We start from the raw sequence: 18891 nt of genomic DNA on the forward strand, positions 1-18891 counted from the left end.
TCATTCACACGTCTGACATTATTTCATTTTTCAGGTGTGTCCCGGCCAGGCAGGGCTCCTTTGCATTAGGAATCCAGTGGATTGTCGTTAAAGCTCTTGGTAAGTGTCGGCTGTAAGTAAAACTCACATCCCATCTAGTAATGTGTCTGTGTTGGTATATTCTGAGCACAATAATTGCATTTGATAAATATAACATCACATTTTAGAAACTATTTAGTACTGTCAGTATTTGCCATAGCCCTCCCCTTGAGGTTTTTTATTATGTGGGCGCTCGACGAATTGCAATGAGAAATCTGACACCCGCATTGAGAGATCTCTCCGGCAAATTGATTTTCCACACTTGTGTTCGCCGACTTGATGTTAATTATCGCGAACGATGAAAAATCTTGCTGGGAGGTGGATTTTCCTTGCTTGCGCTCACTAACTTGATGTTGACGAACACGAGCTACGCGGAGCAGAGTTTTTGGGAACTCCGCGTGCCCTGCGTAACACGGAGTGCGGAAAACTCCCAGGGTTAGTAAACAGTGCCAAGTCAACTTTGCTCAAGAATTACATTTTCCTTTGTCTGAGAAGTGGAAACACTTTGTCTAATAATCTACCTTGAGAGACATTTGCCCAAAAAACCTATTTAGCAATGAAATTGCTAGACTTACAGACAAGCAACTGGGCATGTCAAAATGTATTTGAAAAAAAAATTGTTAGTCTATAGTGAACAGTGGCACCTGTTACTGTCCTTCTATTTTGGAGATAAAATGGAAGTGAGCAAGAAGATGCACAGGTACACACGTGGAACAGAGCCAGAGTGTGTGCCCAGTTTCTGACCCCTCTTTTGGTTCTGGACTCTCAATGGTTGATAATGAGTAGAAACACATGGACTAAAATTATTAAGGGGTTTGCAATGTTATGCATGAAAGTCTACAAAAGCTGCCATCCCATGTGGCAATAAGGAATTCCTTGCTACCCTAGTGATTCTTGTATATTCCTTCTAAGCCAGTGTTTTTCCAGTGCTTTGTTTGGACTGCTTTGGAACAGTGTAATGTGTTCGTCTGCAGGACAATGCCATGGTATCCTCTTCAGATGTAAAATTACCAGTGAATTTTCGTTGTTTGATGGTAATGGAGGACAACAGCAAAGTTTTCGACGGTTTGAGTAATGTGGAGGTCAGATGTCTAGATAGATAATGTGTGACATCAGCCCTTAATCCCTCAGAACGCGTGTCGCTGAGTGGTATTCCTGTGGGGGCATTGTTTCGGTCCATCCTGAGTAGCCAGTTGTTTCTGGACCTGGGATTATCTGGTTTAAAAATAGCAGACCTGGTAATCCTGAATACACAGAACAAGAATGTCTAGTAAACGTGTGAGTAGCTTCCATGTGACTGCCTTACATATGTCAGTAGCCATCTTTCCTTGTGTAGAATGTGCTCTTGTAGGAAGGCTAATAAGCCAACTGGGAGCAAGCGACTATGCAGGAAACTCAATATCAAGATATATACGCTCAGTCCTAGCCACTCCTCTCTAATACCCACAAAATCCTTGTGGTCCCTCAAAAGAACTGCAATTCCCAAGAAGGCAGGTGCTTCTCAGTGGCTGGACCTTGCCTGTGGAACACCCTTCCTCTATATTTGTGTAACACCATCAGCCTGCTAGCACTCTAAAAATAACTGACAATTTCTTTATTCTAATATCTATCCCACTATGTCCACATCACCTCTGAATGTCCTGCTAGTGCCTAGAGACAATTAAGTCATGTAATGTGGGCTATACAAAAAATATAAATAATTGATTTGTTTAATCTCCAGATTTATGAGCGGGCTCACTTCAAATCCACCCAGGGAAAATGGAGGTCCATCATGTTTTGAGCCCTTACAAATGGGTCTTTAAAGAAGTGCCATCCATGGCCGCTAGCTGTTAACAATATTAGCTATTAGTAATTACATAGCTCAGTATTGTAGTCCAACCCCTTGCAAATCAGCATTGGTCATGCCCCAGTATAAACAGTCTGGCCTGAAACTTTCCAGCTCTCAGAATGTGAAAGGAAGCCAACCCTAGACCGGTTTTAGTCTTGTGACCCTGATCAGTGTGGTGCAGCTTGCATTTTATAGCACTGTGAGCAGAGGACTTATGTCTGAGCATACTCGTGGCACCTAAAGAATCTTTTTTCTTAATATACTTTATTTTTCATGTTACAATAAGAAAAACATTTTGTCAACGATACAGCATACAGGGTCATTTTGTGTTGTTGATACTTGGTACAGGTTGCAGCATTGAAGATAGACAATCACAATAGGGGTACATAATCATCCTTGTATATAATACAGTGCGGAACAGGACATGGGGTAACCCAAATACATGTGGGCTGGACACTTATAGCATTCATTCTCCTGGCCTCCATTATCAAGGTGGTCTTCCTTATCCGGCCCACTCTCTCCCCGCTCTCTGGAGTGTTGTGAGCAGATTCGTCCCCCTCCGTTAACCCTGAATTACACAGCTCTCGCCATTCCATCAGATCAGCTTGTAGTTTTTCGTCCCTATGTGTAAGTTTCATATGGGCTTCTTCAGCTAGTGTCCATTCACGCACATCCTTGAGCCAGACCAGCAACTCCGGACCTCTCAGTCCCATCCATGTTATGGCCACCCTAGGTCTAGCTAACACTAGCATTTATTGTAGTAATTCAAAGGACAGTTTCCATTTCTTAGACTTCCGTACGTATGCTAATAGGCAATGCAATGGTTCTGGCCTCACCTGAAGGCCTGTGGCTTCACTTATTCTGCAGACCACTCCAGTCCAGAACTGCCTGACCACTCCCATGCCAGGTGAAGAAAATCTGCGTTCTCTGTAGCGCACCTCGGACTTCTACTATCTCTGTCATGTAGGCACCTACAGAATCTTAGTGAGAAAAACTGAAAAGTGATGGATGGAATACTTGATTTAGCACTCTAGGCCACATTCCAATCCATTGTTTTTTGTCAACTATATCACTCTGGAAATGGACTAACCTTAGGCAAAACTGTCTTGGGCCAGCCACAATAGGAACAGTGCAGCCCGAATTGACAGGCTATGTTCCATTTGAACTGGAACACAACCTCAGAACTGTTTCAGCTTTGTTGGACTTCATTAGTGAGGTGTAGTTTGAGTTCAGTTGCACCGCGAGCGCATGTTCTACCTCTGCCTCCTTGGGAATTGCAGTTATTTCGAGGGACCACAAGGATTTTGTATTTATTAGAGAGGAGTGGCTTGGCACCCACTGTGCTTCTTGCTGAGAAAAAAAGTGGTGTCCTTTCCTGCACAAAAATAATCCTGCCTACAACACAGGCATCCTTACGATCTGATGCAATGGTGTCTGCATTGGCTCTAGGTAGCCAAAAGTGCGGCAGCACTAGGAAAGTACAGAATGCACCCTATAATGGTAAATATTGCACATTCCTGCCTTTTCTCATTCACGCAGCACAGCAAGGTAGCTTGCTGAGTTCCGCCGCGTTAAAAATGTATATATATCCCCCAAAGTGACTGCTGCATTTGTCATGGAAGGCAGCAGTGAAATCTATTTTCACAAGAGCCTTTTACAGTTTTTCATTAAAACAGAGTGGTAATGATTACTCACCCTACCTTTCTTCCGAATGTAGTGTCGTATTTTAATGTGAATTAAACCACTTCCCTGTCATCCTTCCCAACCCTTTAAATCTAGCCAAAATATTTCTTCACTCACTAATGTCAAAGGGGTTCTGACATTCTATCTAGACAAAACAAAAGAGATCAGTCAATTTGACCATCCATTTGTAAACTATGGCCCAATAAGGACTCGTCTTGCCACATCAAAACAGTTAATTTCTAAATGGATAATTGTTTGCATCACATTTGGTTACAAGTTATCAAATTAACCCCTGCCTGGTAAGCCTAAGGTGTATTCAACTAGGAGAAAAGCAGCTTCAGTGGCTCAATTAAGAAATGTGCCAATTTCAGAGATTTGTAAAGCTGCTATGTGGATATCAATCAATCAATCAAACAATTTATAGAGCGCGCTACATACCCGCGAGGGTCCCAAGGCGCTGGTGGGAGGGGGGCTGCAGCTAGTGGTCGAAGTGCCGGTCTTGAGTAGTCTCCTGAAAGTCTGAGGGTCTTCTGTCTGCCGTAGGTGGAGAGAGAGGGAGTTTGGATTCAGATTCGAGAGCTGATGCTCAAGTGGGCCAGGCCTCTTTGAAAAACATTTATTGGGTGGCATTTAAAGCTCTTTTGTCTGGAATTTATTGGGGTGAGTTTGCTTTTCTATTCAGTGCTTATGACTATTAATGAGGATCCCCTGGAAGAGATGGAAAGATTTCTAACCTGTAATCCTAGTTTTCTTCCAGGGGAATCATCAACATGCTCATAAGCAACCTTCCCTCCTCTCTAGGCAAGAGGTTAAAATAGAGTTTCTTATTTTCACCCTGAATCGTATTAACCACAATGCCAGTTTTAACGCTTTGCTTGTGCAGCCTACTTGCTTCCATTGACCTGAATTCCCTTCATTTCCAAAAGATGTTTGAGAGCAATTTTCTAGTCACATTAGATGTAGTGACTATTTTAGTATAATTAAAGATATTTTTAAAATGAAAACAATTTATAAAATGTGCCCATTTTAGTCTTCTTTAGGCTGCAAAAGATATTGTTTTTATGTCTATAAAAAAGCTTACAAAGTATTCCTCCTGCATCTCCCACGTGGGTGGGACAGATCAGTCCTTATGATTTATGAGGGCTCCCTCCTAAAAGAACTAGGATTACAGGTAAGAAATATTTCATTGTTTAGAAAAAATATCAGAAACTGTGGTTCAGGTAATGATTTTCTAGTAGTGTTCAGGAGCCCAGGTATCACAATGTCTTCTGTTTTGCATGCAGGATGTATTCCAGGACCCATTGCCTTTGGTTCCTTGATTGACATCTCTTGCTTACTGTGGCAGCACCAATGTGGGGAACAAGGCTCCTGCTACATTTATGAAAACTCAGCAATGAGTCAGTATACACTGATTGTGGGACTTGCTTACAAGGTACGTTATTGTGAGTAGCGTGGCACAGCCAGTTTCGATGTACAATAGGTTACAAGCTCCTATCTTGTCTCTTCTTTATCCCCCTCATCCAGTCCTAATTAAATAATTACCTCTCTTAATTAATGGTGCTGCCATGCTAATCCTCTTCTGTTCTCTTATTTGCTCCTCGGTTGTTGAGGAGCAGTCTCTGTGTTCGACTGCATTGTGTTTGGCATTTTCTTTTTTACATGTACCTACCAGACCGCTCTCCAGGCATAGATGGTGCTGCTGTTTTAATTGACAATTCTTTGAAGAACATGGCTCTTGGGGTGACATAAGGGGAGCAAGAAAGACCAAGGAGAGAGAGGAAGAAAAATGTGAGAGAGGGTGAAAAAAAGCAAAAGAAGAATAGTGGGAGTAGGAGTGGGATAAAGAAGATGGGGAACACAGCAAAGCTGATAAGTGAAGCGTTAAAAAATGATCAAAGACAAATAAAGCGAAAAAGGCTAAAAAGGGTGTTAAGAAGAGAGCAGAAAGAGCCCAGGAAAAGGGAAGAATGAGAGAGCAGAGGCTGAAGGCTAGAGAGGAGGATGGAGAAAGGGAGAGTGGTAGAAAGGAAGAAGCAGGAGAGGAACATAGATGAAAGAAGTAGCAAAGGGGATGAAGGAGGCTGTCATGAAAGAGGATTGAGGAAATAAGAAGAGGAGATTTATTTATTTATTTATTTATTTATTTATTTATTTATTTTGAAGCTTATAAAGCGCACGGCTACCTCAGGCGGAGGTGTCCCGGCGCTGAGATTACCCGAATGCCACCCAAAGAAGGTACCAGGAGTAAATCCTACAGAAAGGAAATAAAAAGGAGCAGACACTATTATGACCGATTAGTAAACAGCCAGGTTTTGAGTTTACGTCGGAAGACCGTCTCAGATTCAGTGAACCTAAGATCCAAAGGTAGGCTATTCCAGAGTTTGGCAGCAGTGACGGTGAAAGTTCTGCCACCACACCTGGAGAGTCTGAATCTTGGGACGATCAGTAAGCGAAGGCTGTTAGATCTGAGGTGTCTAACTGAAGATGAAATTTTAAGGCGTTTACTCAGGTAAGACGGGCCTATTCCATGAATAGCACGAAATGCCAAGGTCAAGATCTTAAAATCAATACGCCGAGCTATAGGGAGCCAGTGAAGCTCATCTCTATACGCTCTGACTGAGGTGCGAGCAGGGATATTGCCAATAAGCCGAGCCGCGGCGTTTTGGACAGTCTGCAGGCGATCAATCAAATACTGGGGGGCACCCGCATACAGACTGTTAGCATAGTCCAAATGTGTGGTGATAAGTGCCTGGACCACCGTTTTGCGGGAAGATTGAGGAAGATACGGGAATATCTTCCTGATCATGCGCAATTTCGCAAAGCAAGCCCCCGCAACCTTGTTGACTTGGGACTTACCAGACAAGGTGTTATCAAATGTGAAGCCTAGGTTGCGGGCAGCCTGAACTGGCTTAGGAGGGGGATCCAGAACAGTGGGCCACCACAGGCTGGCCGGGGGAGGAGATTTCTGACCGAAGAAAAGAACCTCAGTTTTATCGGCATTGAGCGCCAGGTGGTTAGCAGACATCCACGTGCAGATATTGCCAAGGCAGTTTCTAAAATTAGAAAAATGGGAGTCAGAGTGGCCTCTAAATGAGAAGATAAGCTGAGTATCATCAGCATAAGAGACCACCCTGACACCCCAAGATTCTACTACCCTAGCAAGAGGAGCCACGTAGATGTTGAACAATAGAGGGCTGAGGGCAGAGCCCTGAGGCACCCCGCACAGAAGGGGTTTATCCTCTGATTCAAAAGGGTGCAACGTAACCCTCTGGAACCTATTCGACAGAAAGGAATTAATCCAGGCCAGTACTGTACCACTGATCCCGAGCTGATGTAGACGAGTTGCTAGTATATCATGGGATACAGTGTCAAATGCAGCGGATAGGTCGAGGAGGACCAACATGGCCTCCTCGCCCACTGATTCCCTAATAATTTCTGAGACCTCTAGCAACGCAGTCTCGGTGATTAGGGGAGTAGTACAATTAACGGAGATACGATATAGAATAAGAAAGGTGTAACAAATGGGAGGGAAGTTGGACAAAGGAGCGAAGGAGAGTGATAAAAGATCAATTGGTGAAATATAAGATCATGGGGAAATATTATAACAGAGAATAATAAGAGAGTTAGGGTAACAGTGGTCAACCACCAAGTGGTGTATGTTCATAATGGGACAAATATTGCATAAGAACATCATCCCATTTTCATAAAGGTTCAAGAATCCTATTACAAATATTGTTGGGAGGAGTTTGCTTTTGTGCATTCTATTTGGGGAAGAGGGCTACAGAAGTATTGGCCTATATACAATCGGTATGAGGGATATCATTTACCGGGAGACTACCTCATGGTTCATCTCCTGCCTGAGGGAGGCCACATGATTTTTACTTTGTCTCCAGAAAATGGATGAATGCTGTGGTGAAATATGTTTTTGCCTTGGTCATTGGGTCTGAGGTCAGTAAATACTGCTAGATCTGGTCTGCTATCCGTGCAATTAATGGAGTAGGTACCTCTTTTCTCCTAGTTTGTCATTTGCCTGATGAACAGGCTGTGTTGGTGGTAGCATTTTCTCCAGCCCAGGGCATGCAGTTGAATTTAACCACATGAGAGCCGTGGTCAAACATTACTTTTTTCTTCAGCATACATTCACGCACTGTGCATTGCATCATACTTCACAATTAACCACACCCTAAGACCTCCCTGCATATTACGTATTTCGTCTTCAGAGTCCACCCAGAACCACAGGGGTCCTAGTGCGCATAACATCAATATGCTACATCTCCCCCTTGGTTAAATGGCATACATCATTAAGATCACATTTCTGCGATTAGTCGACGAAATGCTTGCACTTGTCTGCCAGCTCGGGTGATCCAAGGAGATCGAGGTCCACCCTGAATTGGCAGCAGCATCATAGGCTCAGATCCCTTGAGCCTGATCTGCTGATAGGGTCACCTCATTTGTCGTTTCAGGACTCGACAAGTGTTGAGGTAGGTGTTTAAAATGTGATGTGTCCTGAGTGATGGATTTCCAGGACAATGGGTGTCACCATATGTCCCTTGCGTGCCATGACCTGCAAAGGGAGTGTCTATTTTCCATCTTCATTTCTGCTTAACCAGTACCCAGTCTCATTTGTCAAAGGCTGTCTCCTGGGCATGGCGATGCTGATCTGCATACGTTTTCCTTTTCCTTTTCTGAGTCGTGTTGGTGTCTCGAATCTTGTCAGTATTCACTGATTGATCTGGGGTCCATTGAGGCAGTTTTTGTTGTGATGGCTCTGCCAAATAGCAAGGTAGCTGCACTCTCAGCAGTTGTGGAGTGAGGAATTGATTGATAGGCCGGGTGCGCCCAGGAAATGGCTAGTTTCATATTGATTCCATCCATGGGATGCTTGTTGAATGACCTACTTGAGGGTGCCCATGAATCATGCAACCACACCATTGACTTGGGGCTAGAGGGATGTACTCTTTTGGTGTTTGACATTGAGTTGGACAAGAAATTCATTGATGTTAAAGAGCGGACCATTGTCAGATTTAAGGATAATGGGGATACCCTATGTTGCAAAGATACCATCAAGCCATTCTATGACTTTGTCATGGGTTGTCGAAGATAGGTCTACCACCAGGGGGAAACGTGACTATTCGTCTATGACTACCATGAGATGACGTCTATTTCTTAAAGGCCCAAAAAAGTAAACTGCAACCCGCTCCCAAGCATGGGCAGGACGGTCAGACATGTGGCACACCTTCAGCTCCTTCTGGACTCACTCATCAATCTCTTAGGGTCCTTTACGTGGCTACGATACCACGGTTTCCTTCACGGGCCAGCTCGATGACCCACTGTCTTAGGCTTTCTATGACGATTCTTGAGCCTTGCAGAATCATGCCAACTTGGGGACCTGCTAACTCATCCTCATGGAAGACATGGCTTGGCAGTTCGGGCTGGACTGTTCCCATGAGGCACAGGGTCAGACTGATTTGCATATGGTCATGTCTGAAATGGGGTGGCTGAGTGGGCTAAAGAATGGTGATGGATTAAACCCAGATCAGTTGACTGGGGGCGAGTGTTTGATTTGCTCAAACGCTCCGTCCATCATCCCCTTTTGTATCGCTTTGTTCGCCCTAAGTGTGGTAGGGTATGCTCAGACGTGAGTCCCTTGCTCACTTGGCCACTGGATTCAAGATAGCCTGGCTGATGAGGATTATGAATCCGAAACCGGTCCCAGGATGCTTGTTTCCGGTCCATGGAAGACATGGCTTGGCAGTTCGGGCTGGACTGTTCCCATGAGGCACAGGGTCAGGCTGATTTGCATATGGTCATGTCTGAAATGGGGTGGCTGAGTGGGCTAAAGAATGGTGATGGATTAAACCCAGATCAGTTGACTGGGTGTGAGTGTTTGATTTGCTCAAACGCTCCGTCCATCATCCCCTTTTGTATCGCTTTGTTCGCCCTAAGTGTGGCAGGGTATGCTCAGACGTGAGTCCCATGCTCACTTGGCCACTGCATTCAAGATAGCCTGGCTGATGAGGATTATGAATCCGAAACCGGTCCCAGGATGCTTGTTTCCGGTCCATGGAAGACATGGCTTGGCAGTTCGGGCTGGACTGTTCCCATGAGGCACAGGGTCAGGCTGATTTGCATATGGTCATGTCTGAAATGGGGTGGCTGAGTGGGCTAAAGAATGGTGATGGATTAAACCCAGATCAGTTGACTGGGGGTGAGTGTTTGATTTGCTCAAACGCTCCGTCCATCATCCCCTTTTGTATCGCTTTGTTCGCCCTAAGTGTGGCAGGGTATGCTCAGACGTGAGTCCCATGCTCACTTGGCCACTGCATTCAAGATAGCCTGGCTGATGAGGATTATGAATCCGAAACCGGTCCCAGGATGCTTGTTTCCGATCCATGGAAGACATGGCTTGGCAGTTCGGGCTGGACTGTTCCCATGAGGCACAGGGTCAGGCTGATTTGCATATGGTCATGTCTGAAATGGGGTGGCTGAGTGGGCTAAAGAATGGTGATGGATTAAACCCAGATCAGTTGACTGGAGGTGAGAGTTTGATTTGCTCAAACGCTCCGTCCATCATCCCCTTTTGTATCGCTTTGTTCGCCCTAAGTGTGGCAGGGTATGCTCAGACGTGAGTCCCATGCTCACTTGGCCACTGCATTCAAGATAGCCTGGCTGATGAGGATTATGAAGCCGAAACCGGTCCCAGGATGCTTGTTTCCGGTCCATGGAAGACATGGCTTGGCAGTTTGGGCTGGACTGTTCCCATGAGGCACAGGGTCAGACTGATTTGCATATGGTCATGTCTGAAATGGGGTGGCTGAGTGGGCTAAAGAATGGTGATGGATTAAACCCAGATCAGTTGACTGGGGGTGAGTGTTTGATTTGCTCAAACGCTCCGTCCATCATCCCCTTTTGTATCGCTTTGTTCGCCCTAAGTGTGGCAGGGTATGCTCAGACGTGAGTCCCATGCTCACTTGGCCACTGCATTCAAGATAGCCTGGCTGATGAGGATTATGAATCCGAAACCGGTTCCAGGATGCTTGTTTCCGGTCCATGGAAGACATGGCTTGGCAGTTCGGGCTGGACTGTTCCCATGAGGCACAGGGTCAGGCTGATTTGCATATGGTCATGTCTGAAATGGGGTGGCTGAGTGGGCTAAAGAATGGTGATGGATTAAACCCAGATCAGTTGACTGGGGGTGAGTGTTTGATTTGCTCAAACGCTCCGTCCATCATCCCCTTTTGTATCGCTTTGTTCGCCCTAAGTGTGGCAGGGTATGCTCAGACGTGAGTCCCATGCTCACTTGGCCACTGCATTCAAGATAGCCTGGCTGATGAGGATTATGAATCCGAAACCGGTCCCAGGATGCTTGTTTCCGATCCATGGAAGACATGGCTTGGCAGTTCGGGCTGGACTGTTCCCATGAGGCACAGGGTCAGGCTGATTTGCATATGGTCATGTCTGAAATGGGGTGGCTGAGTGGGCTAAAGAATGGTGATGGATTAAACCCAGATCAGTTGACTGGGGGTGAGTGTTTGATTTGCTCAAACGCTCGGTCCATCATCCCCTTTTGTATCGCTTTGTTCGCCCTAAGTGTGGCAGGGTATGCTCAGACGTGAGTCCCATGCTCACTTGGCCACTGCATTCAAGATAGCCTGGCTGATGAGGATTATGAATCCGAAACCATCCCAGGATGCTTGTTTCCGGTCCATGGAAGACATGGCTTGGCAGTTTGGGCTGGACTGTTCCCATGAGGCACAGGGTCAGACTGATTTGCATATGGTCATGTCTGAAATGGGGTGGCTGAGTGGGCTAAAGAATGGTGATGGATTAAACCCAGATCAGTTGACTGGGGGTGAGTGTTTGATTTGCTCAAACGCTCCGTCCATCATCCCCTTTTGTATCGCATTGTATTGAGCAAGTATTGCCCCTAGCTGTACTGGGCTCACATCAACTTGGTATGTAACTTGGTGTCAAAATAGACCATTTCAATTGCATTCACAATTACATGTTTAATGTCTTTGAAACTCTGGTCGCATTCTGGAGCCCACTGAAAAGGTACATTTCACTGTGTCAAGTCTCTTAATGGGGCGCTCACTGTAGCAAAGTTGCAAATTTATCTTGAGCAATAACAGCCCATGCCTATAAAGGATAGCAGCATGGTAACTTCCTGGGGGGTGCAAGAGGATGACATTGCTTTCACCTTGTCTAGGTCAGGAGTTCTTCCCCCATCTGAGAATATGTGCCCAAAAAATGTGAGTTTGGTTTTGTGAATCTCACACTTTGCAGCGTTAAGAGTGAGACCTGCATCAGCAAGTGACTGGCACACTTGGGTAAGGGCTTTGTCGTGTTCTTTCTGTGTTCTTCTAACAAACAGTATGTCGTCACTGTAATTGAAAGCACATGCAACAGGTTGGAATAACCACAAAATGACATTCAGAAATAGTTCAGCCACTGAAGATACTCCAAAACTCAGTCTCTTATATCTGAACAAGCCAATATGAGTCGAAAAGTTAGTAACGTCCCTGCAGTTCTCCTCCAACTTGAGTTAATGGTATCCTTTATTCAGGTCAAGACGGAAAAACACTTTGGCTCCGTTCAATTCCATGGTCTTGTTGGCTATGTGCGAACCAGGGTGTCCCTCACTCTCAATGGCTTTGTTTGTCTGACGTATATCAATGCAAATGCGCACCGTTCTGCTGCTGTCCTTTTTTGGTACTACTACTACGGGTGAAACCCAGGGCTAGGGTGTTCAATGATGTCATGTTTTAAGAGTGTTTCCAACTCTTTCTCTAAAGCTTCTTGTAGATGAAAATCAACTCTACGGTGCTGCTGAGAGACAGGGTGAATCCACTGGCATGATATTAATCAATGCACCACAGTCTATGATAAAAGTTATTGGGTGAGCGTTTGTTTCAATGTGATTTTGTGTCCAAATGAAGTTTGGTAAGCATTCTGAACTGTGATCTTCTTTACCGTTAGCCAACCCCACATGTGTACACAGTCTTTTGGTAGATATCATCAGCGATCTTCTTCGCTGGGACTCAATAGTGACATTGAAGAACTTTAGTATGGTGAGGCTGACGACAATTGATTTTGCCTGGTTTCTACTTGTCGTAGCTGACGTTGCTTTTTGGTTTTAGGGGTGTGGCAAGAATGCTTCTGGACCGTTCTCGCATCCATCTTTTCTTTCCGTCGTGATGTACTTGATTCTTCTTTAGATCGGCACACAGTTATGTAATGGTTCTCTAACCCACATTATTTGCAGACTTGTCTTGTGGCAGGACGCTTAGCTTCATGAGAAAACAAAAATGCACATCGGAAGCATAGCTTTCTTTTCTTTGAAGACGCTTCACTAACCTGTTCTCATTCTTGGTTAAAGACATAGCGTTCATAGTCAATATTCGGCATTGGATTGAACTTGGCCTCCAACACATCTTTTACCTTTTGGTACGATTTTACATCAGTCTGTTCTGTGAGATTTTCTTTAACACTTCTTTCACACCATCACCGGCAAGGTTTTTCAGATGTTTGATGATCTTCTTGTCATCTTCTTCCTCTAGTTCATCTGTGAAGTCTCTGAGCATTTCGATCCACACAGCCTACCTGGCACCAATGTTCTGTTTCGTAGAACTGTCGGAAGGCTTTGTTGGCTTCATGAACATGGTTGCATTGTATTTCGCACTTACTTCTGCCGACATTGTGTTGGCTCATGCCGTTCAGGCAATAGCGTGTAGGATGGCATCCACCGACAACTTCTGCAAACAGAATTCTCCTGAGAAGTCTGCATTGCAGTATGCTTCGGTCGTCCTTGACGGAGAGTAAGATCTCTGTTTCTCATTGGTATTATTGTTATTTCTTGCTTCGTCTGGCTAATGGCTCTGTCTTTGGAGCGCAGCGTCTCTGTCAACCCCCTCACTGGCGGTTTTGGTGGGTGTTCTGAATATGTTCTTCTGCAGGGCCTTCGATTGCTTCTGCGGCTGCGTATGGGTTGAAGCGGGGCTTTGACTTCACATGTGCCGGTCGCAGACCGCTCTTCCTTGATTCTGAGCACACATGGCACACACAAGCAGTTTGCCGTATTGTCGCAAGCTCTTGAGGAGAGTAGTTTAGCCCTCTCGGGTATAAATCCCATCCTCGTCACCAGTTGTCGCGTCTTCCCCAGCCCAGAAGCATGCAGGTGAATTACACCACATTGGAGCTGGGATCAAACATTACTTATTTTTAGCATACACTCACACACTGGGCATTACATCATACTTCACAATTAACCACACCTTAACACCTCCCCGCATATTACGTATTTCCTCTTCAGAGTCCGAAGGCTTGTCCAGGCATATTGTAGCAGCTAGTCTTGAATCTGTCGATACTGTTGCTAGTGAGGTGGCAATTTTTCTAATCATCTAGAAGGAAAATGTTTTTAGTTGGCAACCTTGGCAATGCGTTGAAAAACGTTTTAAAAAAAAATAAACTTTATTTAAGGTTTTACAATATAACATAACACCAGTGTGCATACCGTAGTCCATAGATAGAGTTAAACAGACGTACTTTATAGTGATGACTGTTCCCCGCACTGTGGCGCAGCGGCCAGGGTGACTGACTCCAGAACCCAGGGGCTCACGGTTCATACCCTGGCTCCGGCGGCAGATTAGCCCAGCACCATGTGACTCTGGTCAATAGCTTGCTTAATCTTCCCGACGGCGCCTAGAGACCCTTACGGGTGATTGTTTGCGCTTTACAAATGTGGATTATTATTACAATCTCCCAATCACTGTACCAGCTGTAAAGTCATTTAGTGCCCATCCCTTTTTGAACTTGCATGGTATCTCCCTACAGATGTGCTTGGGGACTCGCCTGGAGGCTATCAGCCAATAGTTCATGCAAAGTTCCCTCAAATCATCCTCTAAATTCTCATTTCTGTGGCACCATTTCATGTGTACCTCCTCAGCCAGCGTCCATTCCCGCACATCTCTGATCCATGCCAAAATCTCGGGCACCCACACCGCTATCCAAACAATTGCGATTCTAGGTCTTGCTAACACCAGTAGTACTTGCTGGAGCCTATACGCCATTTTACTTTGCTTTTTAGGTTTTTGGGTTTTTGTATTAATCCCAACAGGCAGTGAGTAGGTGTCAACTGTACTCGTCAACTAACGCTGCTCCTTATCCGTTCCACTATCTCAGACCAAAAACTACGGACCTCAGGGCATTCCCAAGCCAAGTGCAAGAAATTGGCCCCTTCCTTGTGGCACCTGGGGCAGGTGTTGGACCTGTCAGGAGCCATGCAATGTAATCTTTCCAGGGTCATGTATGTACGATGTGTGTAGTTGTAGTGGACTAACTGGAATCGGGCATTACAGGAAATCGTGTGCGTGAGTGTGCCCACCATCTTCCAGTCCTTGTCTTCCAGGGGCACCTGCAGGTCCGCGTTCTAGGCGGCAAATGCCCCCCACCTGCCACACACAACACGTCTGGTTGGACATCACCCTCCTAACTGGCGCAATATCCTAGACTGACAGTTCCCTGTAAAAAGGAGCATGCTTCAAGATTTTTCCCACAAAGGATTGCCTAATGCGGGCGCCCTTCAAAAACAGGGAGGGCAAGTCAGCAACAGGTACTCTATCTTGGAGTAGCCTTTTCTTCCAGTTGTCCCCCTCAGTAAACCATCTTGCGGCGTGCTGTAGTTGGGAAGCATAATAGTAGAGTTCCAGTCTGGGTGCCTCAAGTTCACCCCCCTCACACGTTTGATTCAGTGCGACACGCACCACTCTGCTGCGATGGCCCGCCCAGTAGGGATCTATCAATAAAGAATACAGAGTCCAGAATATTTGCCTGGGTATGGGGCAAAGGGATGCGTTGAAAAACTTAATGAGTACAGGAATATAGTCTAATAGTTGGGATTGTCAACCATTCCTAAGTCATGTTATAGTGCTCAGCAGTGTTGGTTAATTTCTCAGAGGTTGCATTGGCTTGTGCGCAGCACAGATCAATTCTTTGTGAGACTCTCCCAGAATAGGAAAACTTCTAAAGTCAGGACAGATTTTTTGTTCTGTAAACTATACATCCAGACTAAGATTGTTTGAAGATGTTTCCTGTATATTTTTCACCTCGCTGGAGCACTCGTCCACGCTTGACTAAGAAAATGGCGGTCAAGAGTGGAACAACCACTCGGTTCCATTAGGGTATTGGATTTGGTCTGATCATGAATACCTAGACATATCTGTAACCACAGAAGATGCGATGAAAAAATCAATGCTATATGTATAAAGTTATATTATGATTATAAAACGTGCCGCAAAGGGGAAATGAAAGACAGACTGGGTATGATTGCCGATTCAGATACATAAAACACCCATGTGATGATCTGTATGGGTTTTTAATAGTTACAGGGTAACACAGCAGCGCTGTCAACAATTTTGAGTACCCTTACTAAGCATTGATCTGAGTGTAATTTTTTTTCCAAATGGGACTGGGTGTGATTGCCGGTTCAGAATCCTTGTTCTGTTCTGTGTGGATAAATTGTAGGTTTATGATTAACCATAAATGCAGTGTTCCTCGCATAGATGTATATTGCCAAGCCAGTGTTATCTGATGAATTGGCTCCAGGGAAAGTTATCATTTAGGTCCTCTAAATGCGTTTTGAGTTTAAAAACCCAGTGTTATTCCCTTTCAAATTGTCTTGTTTCTGAATTCACTGTGTCATTTATGAGCTCAAGCCTGTGGGACACCCCCGCGCCGCACGGCCACCAGCTGCTGCGTGTGCCCCCAGTGCCTGCCTCTGTCTCAGCGCCGGCCTCGCTGCCGCCCTGAGCGCGCTCCTTGGTTTTCCCCCCGATTTTTGCCTGAATTTGTGCTTGTTTTCTTCGTGTTTCACTGCCTTTTCCCCGTTTTTTGCCTGAATTTGTGCTTGTTTTCTTCGTGTTTCACTGCCTTTTTCCCCGTTTTTTGCCTGAATTTGTGCTTGTTTTCTTCGTGTTTCACTGCCTTTTCCCCGTTTTTTGCCTGAATTTGTGCTTGTTTTCTTCGTGTTTCACTGCCTTTTTCCCCGTTTTTTGCCTGAATTTGTGCTTGTTTTCTTCGTGTTTCACTGCCTTTTTCCCCGTTTTTTGCCTGAATTTGTGCTTGTTTTCTTCGTGTTTCACTGCTTTTTTTCCCCGTTTTGACTTAAATTTGTGCTTGTCCTTGTATCTGCCGATCTCGGCGTGCTCTGCCCATCTCGCCGCCCCCCGCTCCCGCTTCCCGCCACCGCCTTAGCCCCGCCCCTTTTTTCTTCTGTTTCCCTCCCCGCTCCCGCCTCCCAGCTGCTCCGCCCACCCGCGCACTTGGCCTTAAATGGCGACCGTGCGACGCAGGTGAGTGTGACCCACCTGTGGGACACCCCCGCGCCGCACGGCCACCAGCTGCTGCGTGTGCCCCCAGTGCCTGCCTCTGTCTCAGCGCCGGCCTCGCTGCCGCCCTGAGCGCGCTCCTTGGTTTTCCCCCCGATTTTTGCCTGAATTTGTGCTTGTTTTCTTCGTGTTTCACTGCCTTTTCCCCGTTTTTTGCCTGAATTTGTGCTTGTTTTCTTCGTGTTTCACTGCCTTTTTCCCCGTTTTTTGCCTGAATTTGTGCTTGTTTTCTTCGTGTTTCACTGCCTTTTCCCCGTTTTTTGCCTGAATTTGTGCTTGTTTTCTTCGTGTTTCACTGCCTTTTTCCCCGTTTTTTGCCTGAATTTGTGCTTGTTTTCTTCGTGTTTCACTGCCTTTTTCCCCGTTTTTTGCCTGAATTTGTGCTTGTTTTCTTCGTGTTTCACTGCCTTTTTCCCCGTTTTTTGCCTGAATTTGTGCTTGTTTTCTTCGTGTTTCACTGCTTTTTTTTCCCCGTTTTGACTTAAATTTGTGCTTGTCCTTGTATCTGCCGATCTCGGCGTGCTCTGCCCATCTCGCCGCCCCCGCTCCCGCTTCCCGCCACCGCCTTAGCCCCGCCCCTTTTTTCTTCTGTTTCCCTCCCCGCTCCCGCCTCCCAGCTGCTCCGCCCACCCGCGCACTTCGCCTTAAATGGCGACCGTGCGAACGCGCAGCGTTGACGCGCAGCGGGCGCGCCGATTGTGCGCCGAAGGCGCGCCAAAGGTAAGCCCGTCTGCGCCCGTCCGCGCCTGGACCCCTGGCCCCCACCGACGGAAGCCGACCCGACGAACCTACAGCGCCTCCGACCTCGTCGCACTCAACACCGGCCACATCCCAGGATGTCACCGAGCCGCCCCGAAGCACACCCACGGACCCTTCAGCTGCCTCGCCTGCAAGTTCACCTGCATCCGGACCTTCCCTGCACCCGCCAAGCCGAACTCCAGCAGCACCCACCTCAAGTGCATCCTGCTCAACACCCGCTCCGTCCACAGACACGCCGTAGAACTCTGGAACCTGCTCGACACCACCGCCCCCGACGTTGCCTTCATCACCGAGACCTGGATGAACGCCTCCTCAGCCCCAGACATCGCCATCGCCATCCCAGAGGGCTACAAGATCACCCGGAGGGACCGCGACAACCAGACCGGAGGAGGCATCGCCATCATCCACAGAGACACCATCCGCATCACGACCAACACCGACGACACCCTCACCACCGCTGAACACCTGCACTTCCAGATCCACACCAACCCGAAGACCACCCTCAGAGGCACCCTGATCTACCGACCCCCGGGACCACGCACACGATTCAGCGAGGACATCGCCGACTTCGTCAGCCCGCACGCTCTCCCCTCCGCCGACTACATCCTCCTGGGGGACCTCAACTTCCACCTGGAGAACAACAACGACCGCAACACCACCACCCTGCTCGACAACCTCGACAACCTCGGACTCAAGCAACTGGTGACCACCCCCACCCACCTCGCCGGACACACACTCGACGCCGTCTTCTCTTCCAGCAAAGACGTCACCTTCAGCCACGCAACAGGACTCCACTGGACGGACCACAGCTGCGTCCACTTCACCTTCAGAAGAACGACGATCCACCACCCCCAGCAACAGGTTGCTCGAAGAAGCTGGAACAAGATCACAGCCGACCAGCTCACCGCCTCCCTGAGCCAGCACCCTCCCGCCAACTCAGCGAACCCCAGCCAGGCCGCCGACAACCTCACGAAGTGGATCAGCAACTGCGCGGACGAACTCGCCCCTCTGAGGACCCCGCCCAGCAGATCCTGCAGCAGAAAAACACCATGGTTCACCGACGAACTCAAGTGCTCCAAGAAGAACTGTCGAGCCCTCGAGAAAGCCTGGAGAAGGGAACCAACGACGGACAACATGGCCACCCTCAAGCTCGCCACC

At 46.8% G+C, this 18891-nt stretch overlaps 1 protein-coding gene across 1 annotated transcript in view; it reads left to right on the forward strand.

Moving 5' to 3' along the window:
* The window catches only part of LOC144768159 (solute carrier organic anion transporter family member 4A1-like), a 269403-nt gene that overhangs the window by 224288 nt on the left and 26224 nt on the right, over window positions 1-18891 (forward strand). Inside the window, exons 10-11 of the mRNA XM_078651609.1 lie at window positions 35-99; window positions 4873-5021. Coding sequence (XP_078507735.1) covers window positions 35-99; window positions 4873-5021 — 214 coding nt within the window. The remainder of the gene's footprint in view (window positions 1-34; window positions 100-4872; window positions 5022-18891) is intronic.

Source organism: Lissotriton helveticus, chromosome 7, assembly GCF_964261635.1.
Source record: "Lissotriton helveticus chromosome 7, aLisHel1.1, whole genome shotgun sequence".
Taxonomy (NCBI): domain Eukaryota; kingdom Metazoa; phylum Chordata; class Amphibia; order Caudata; family Salamandridae; genus Lissotriton; species Lissotriton helveticus.